The 3,990-nt window shown below is 37.2% G+C and overlaps 1 protein-coding gene across 1 annotated transcript in view; it reads left to right on the forward strand.

The window, feature by feature from the left end:
- Positions 1-348: 348 nt before the first annotated feature.
- Positions 349-3,990, forward strand: part of pcsk1nl (proprotein convertase subtilisin/kexin type 1 inhibitor, like) — a 9,575-nt gene continuing 5,933 nt past the window's right edge. Inside the window, exon 1 of the mRNA XM_016234058.1 lies at positions 349-510. Within this exon, the coding sequence (XP_016089544.1) occupies positions 433-510 (78 nt within the window). The 5' untranslated portion in view covers positions 349-432. The remainder of the gene's footprint in view (positions 511-3,990) is intronic.

Consider the following 3,990-nt stretch of genomic DNA (forward strand, 5'->3'; position numbering starts at 1 on the left):
AGACTGCAAGTGATGTCACTAGCGGAAGCGCAAGTGTCTGAGAATGCAAGTCTGAGAATGCAAGTCTGAGAGTGCAAGGCTGCAGCTAGACCCTCTTGGTGGTTTCAGCAACTAGCGCCTCAGCTTCACCCACATCCCGCCTTTTTGCCCATTTTCAATTATCCGGGAGTGACGCACGGTGACACGCCGCCAAGATGGCGGTGGTCGGCTCCGCCAACTTTAGGCTTCAAAAATGCTCTTCTGAACCCTACGAATGACGTCACGGACACTACGTCCATGTTTTTTTACAGCCTATGGTTCAGAGTAGCAGTGAAGCTCCTCCCCCTCTGCTCTCTCTCTCTCTCTCTGTGTTTCTCTCTGTCTGGATCTGGGCTAGTGTTTGGTGGCAGCGTTTCTCTTCATTGCAGGGGCAGCTTCATTCTCTCCTCCAGGATGTCGGGCCTTCTGACCACCTCTCTTCTGCTCTTCGTCTCCCTGACGCTGTTCCAGACTCCCACACCAGAAGCAAAGGTAAAGCAAACACCACACCAGACCCTCATCATGTATGTTTGCTAAGACTAAGTGCTTAATTCACTCTGATTTCTCTATAGCTACATTTTAACCTGCATGTTTTCTTCCTTTTTATCTCTATGCTGCTAGGTTTGCGTTTGGTGCTAAATGCCAATTTCATTGTGTTTAGGGGCACTTTCCTATTTCATTTCAAGTGTTTGTAAACGAATCATTGCACATGGCTCATAGTGAATATATGAAAGTACACAATGTACTATTTAGGTGCTTTTCATATATGTTATGCTTGGCTGCGTGTTAATTTCTGCTAAACTGATATGTCACAGAGAGCAATGAGATAAGTCGAGCCAGATGGCGTGAAATAGGGCGTACTAATCATCATTGCCTGGCAACAACAGAGCACATATCAACAGGGCTTTACTGTCGAATTCTATCCTGATTAAACTCTGGAAATTTCTCAGAAAGGCAGTGCGCAGAAATGGATACAGAACAAAGAGCTCTTGCAAACAAGCCAAGATCACATTAAACATTACATGCATCTTTCAGCCAGAGAGCTCCATGTTATAACGGATGATGTATCTTGTGTACTTGTTGACTCTGCTGTTCTATTGCTGATGAAAGCATTTTGTTTTGAGATTTTAACTAAAACATATTCTATTGAATTTTTTAAAAAATCTTATTTGCAAAAAGCATTCAAAAAAGGTAATTAATGTTTAGAATGTTTAGAATCAGTAATTATTCCAGGGCATTGCTATGATGTTTGGAAAGTTTTATAGCGCATTGCTATCAATTTGCCAAGGCAACAGGGCCTGTGATATACTGGTCTCTAGATCCTTTTATCATAAAAATGAGAGTTCAGCAGTACTGATGCATTGGAGAGATCTGTGGACAGCTGATATAAAGAGCTGTGAATTCAAGTAACTAGGCTGTAAGACATGAAAGAGCATGTGTAGCAGTCATTAGTGTGCGATCATGTTTTCAGCACCACGGACAGCAGCTGTCACTGAAACACAGTCATGTTGAGCTGAATATAAACACTACAGTGATTTTGGGAAAGTGTGAAGGATTAGGGGCCGTATCTGAAGGACAACACGGGATAAAATCAATAGGAGAGGATGCACAATCTCATTAGCAGAACAAACAGCCGCTCTTTCACTCCAAGCGGAGGAGGAACGCTGCCGTGGCAACAGCTTTCAGAGAGCACTCTCAGTTTTCTTCCATCCACCCATTTATACAGTAAAAAAATTGTCAGTTAACCTAAAATCTACAAATTATTCAAATTAAATAAAGATTTAAAATGACTCCATATGTGAATATATTGGGTTCAGTGTAATTTTAGTATTATTTATATAATATTCAATATTTTTAATTAGCTATTCATTTTATATTTTCAGTTTGCATTTTATATTTTCAGTTTGCATTTTAAATTTAGTTTACATTTTAGTCATCTTGTTACATGCTTTTGTTATTTTATTAGTTATTTATTAGGTTTTTTCAAATCTATTTAGCTTTTTCCAGCTTTAGTTTTAGTAATTATTATTAGTATATTAGTATTATGTCAGTTAGCTTCCATGGCAACATCTCTAATAATGTTTTTTAATATATTTATCATTTATTTTATTTCAGCCCGATTACAAAACTTACAAAAACTTTTTAACAGTTTTAGTTAATGTTAACATTTTGATTGGATTTTTTTAAAGGTTTTTAGGTTTAAGTTTTTCATCTAATATTTATATTTTATTTTTATATCAATTACTAAATTATTTTTAATAACAAACAACAATAATAACACTGATTGGATTCAGTTTGTTTTTATTTATGTTGGTTTTGATGTCTTTTTTTTTTATTTCAGCTTTTTAAATAACCAAAAACATTTTTTATAGTTTTTGTTATAACAACACTGATTGGATTACACTTAATCTATACACTTAAATGGTAAAAACGTTTTATCATGGTAAACTGTTTTTTACACTTGCCGTCGATTTTTTTAATATAGAAGTGAGTGCATGAAGCATCTTTTTCAGTATCTTTAATTAATTATTAAAGTCCAATTAATGAATCTTTAATTAATTAAGTCCAAACCCATGAAGTATATTGATAATCACTAATACATTTTATAATGACACACACAACTAGATACAAACTGATGTGACAAAGCACTTTGGCTGGAGTCTGCAGGAGTTTTAAAATGACTTTGCAGATAGTTGTTCACATTAGAAACATTTCCACTGGCGCAGTAATGCGGAGTGGAGCAGATGGTAAGGAACCCGAGGACATCGACACTACTTGAACTCATGATATGAACAGCAAGATCTCCCACACACGCAATGTGTACGTCTGGAGCGCTACAGACGTCATAATGCACCAGAGTGAGTCACGGATTCAACTCACACAGCGCTCAGAGGAATCCTGTTCCTTTAGTTTCAGACGTCACTATATCGGCCTCATTTATTATGAATCATAACAGCCCTGAAAAACCACATAAAACTTGAACTGAGAAACTGACTCAGCAAAAAAAGTTTCATTTATCATTCTGACACAGAATATGCTTTACAAGACCACAAAACTTGCACATATGGTAGTTTTTGAGCACTGCTGCTAGTTGTCTCTCAGTGCTTGCTTTGCAGTTTAGAATAATTATGTTGCACACAGAGGGTGAAGACAATGCCATGACTCAGCACTTTGTTTATAACCTCAGGCTTGAGCTCAAGCGCTTTTCAGTGGCTAACATAAGTAGAGAAACAGATTCAAGGCTCTAGACCATAAATCACTGCTTAAACAAGTCTCCTATCAGTAATGGTGGACGTAGATCATCAATGCCAGTGACAGAACTAATATACGCTGAAGAGGAGCTAGTTACTCATACTGTCAGAATGTGCTTGCTATGCACCCTACAGTGATTTCAGGCTCTAGAAAGCATCTTTCTTTTCTTCTCAACAGTGTGTGAGTGTAATTGAATGTCTGACTCAGTGGGGATGGAGAGGAGGCGTGAGGATGGAAGTGCAGATGAGAGGAGAGGAAAACATGCTTACTAATGCTTCTTCTCCAATGCATGAATGAATAGTATGTAAAGTGTCACTGAAGTGGGAGGTGTATGTTTCTGTGCTCTCAAAGGCAAATGTACGTCAGAATCTACAAATCATGAAATCTTCTGCCCTTACTGCTATTCATCAGAGTTGGTCCTCTGTAGGCATACATTAATTGCCAAGCAAGATTACATTATTAAATTGCATTACATTATTAAACAATACATAACAATAGGGCTGGACAATAATTCAATATCAATATGTATTGCGATATAATTTTTTTCAATAACGGTGATATGATTTTTAAACACATTTCCGATATTTCGATATACATTACCAGTTTTATCACTCTAAAAGCGCCTCCTGCTGGCAGAGAATGAGTTTTCATTTTAAATAAGCTCCCGTAAATGGTGCATCATGCACGTGAGGTTATCTGATGGAGAGACGCAAAGCAGTT

The sequence above is a fragment of the Sinocyclocheilus grahami genome, unplaced genomic scaffold (genome assembly GCF_001515645.1).
Source record: "Sinocyclocheilus grahami isolate Dianchi unplaced genomic scaffold, SAMN03320097.WGS_v1.1 scaffold442.1, whole genome shotgun sequence".
In the NCBI taxonomy this organism is placed as follows: Eukaryota; Metazoa; Chordata; class Actinopteri; order Cypriniformes; family Cyprinidae; genus Sinocyclocheilus; species Sinocyclocheilus grahami.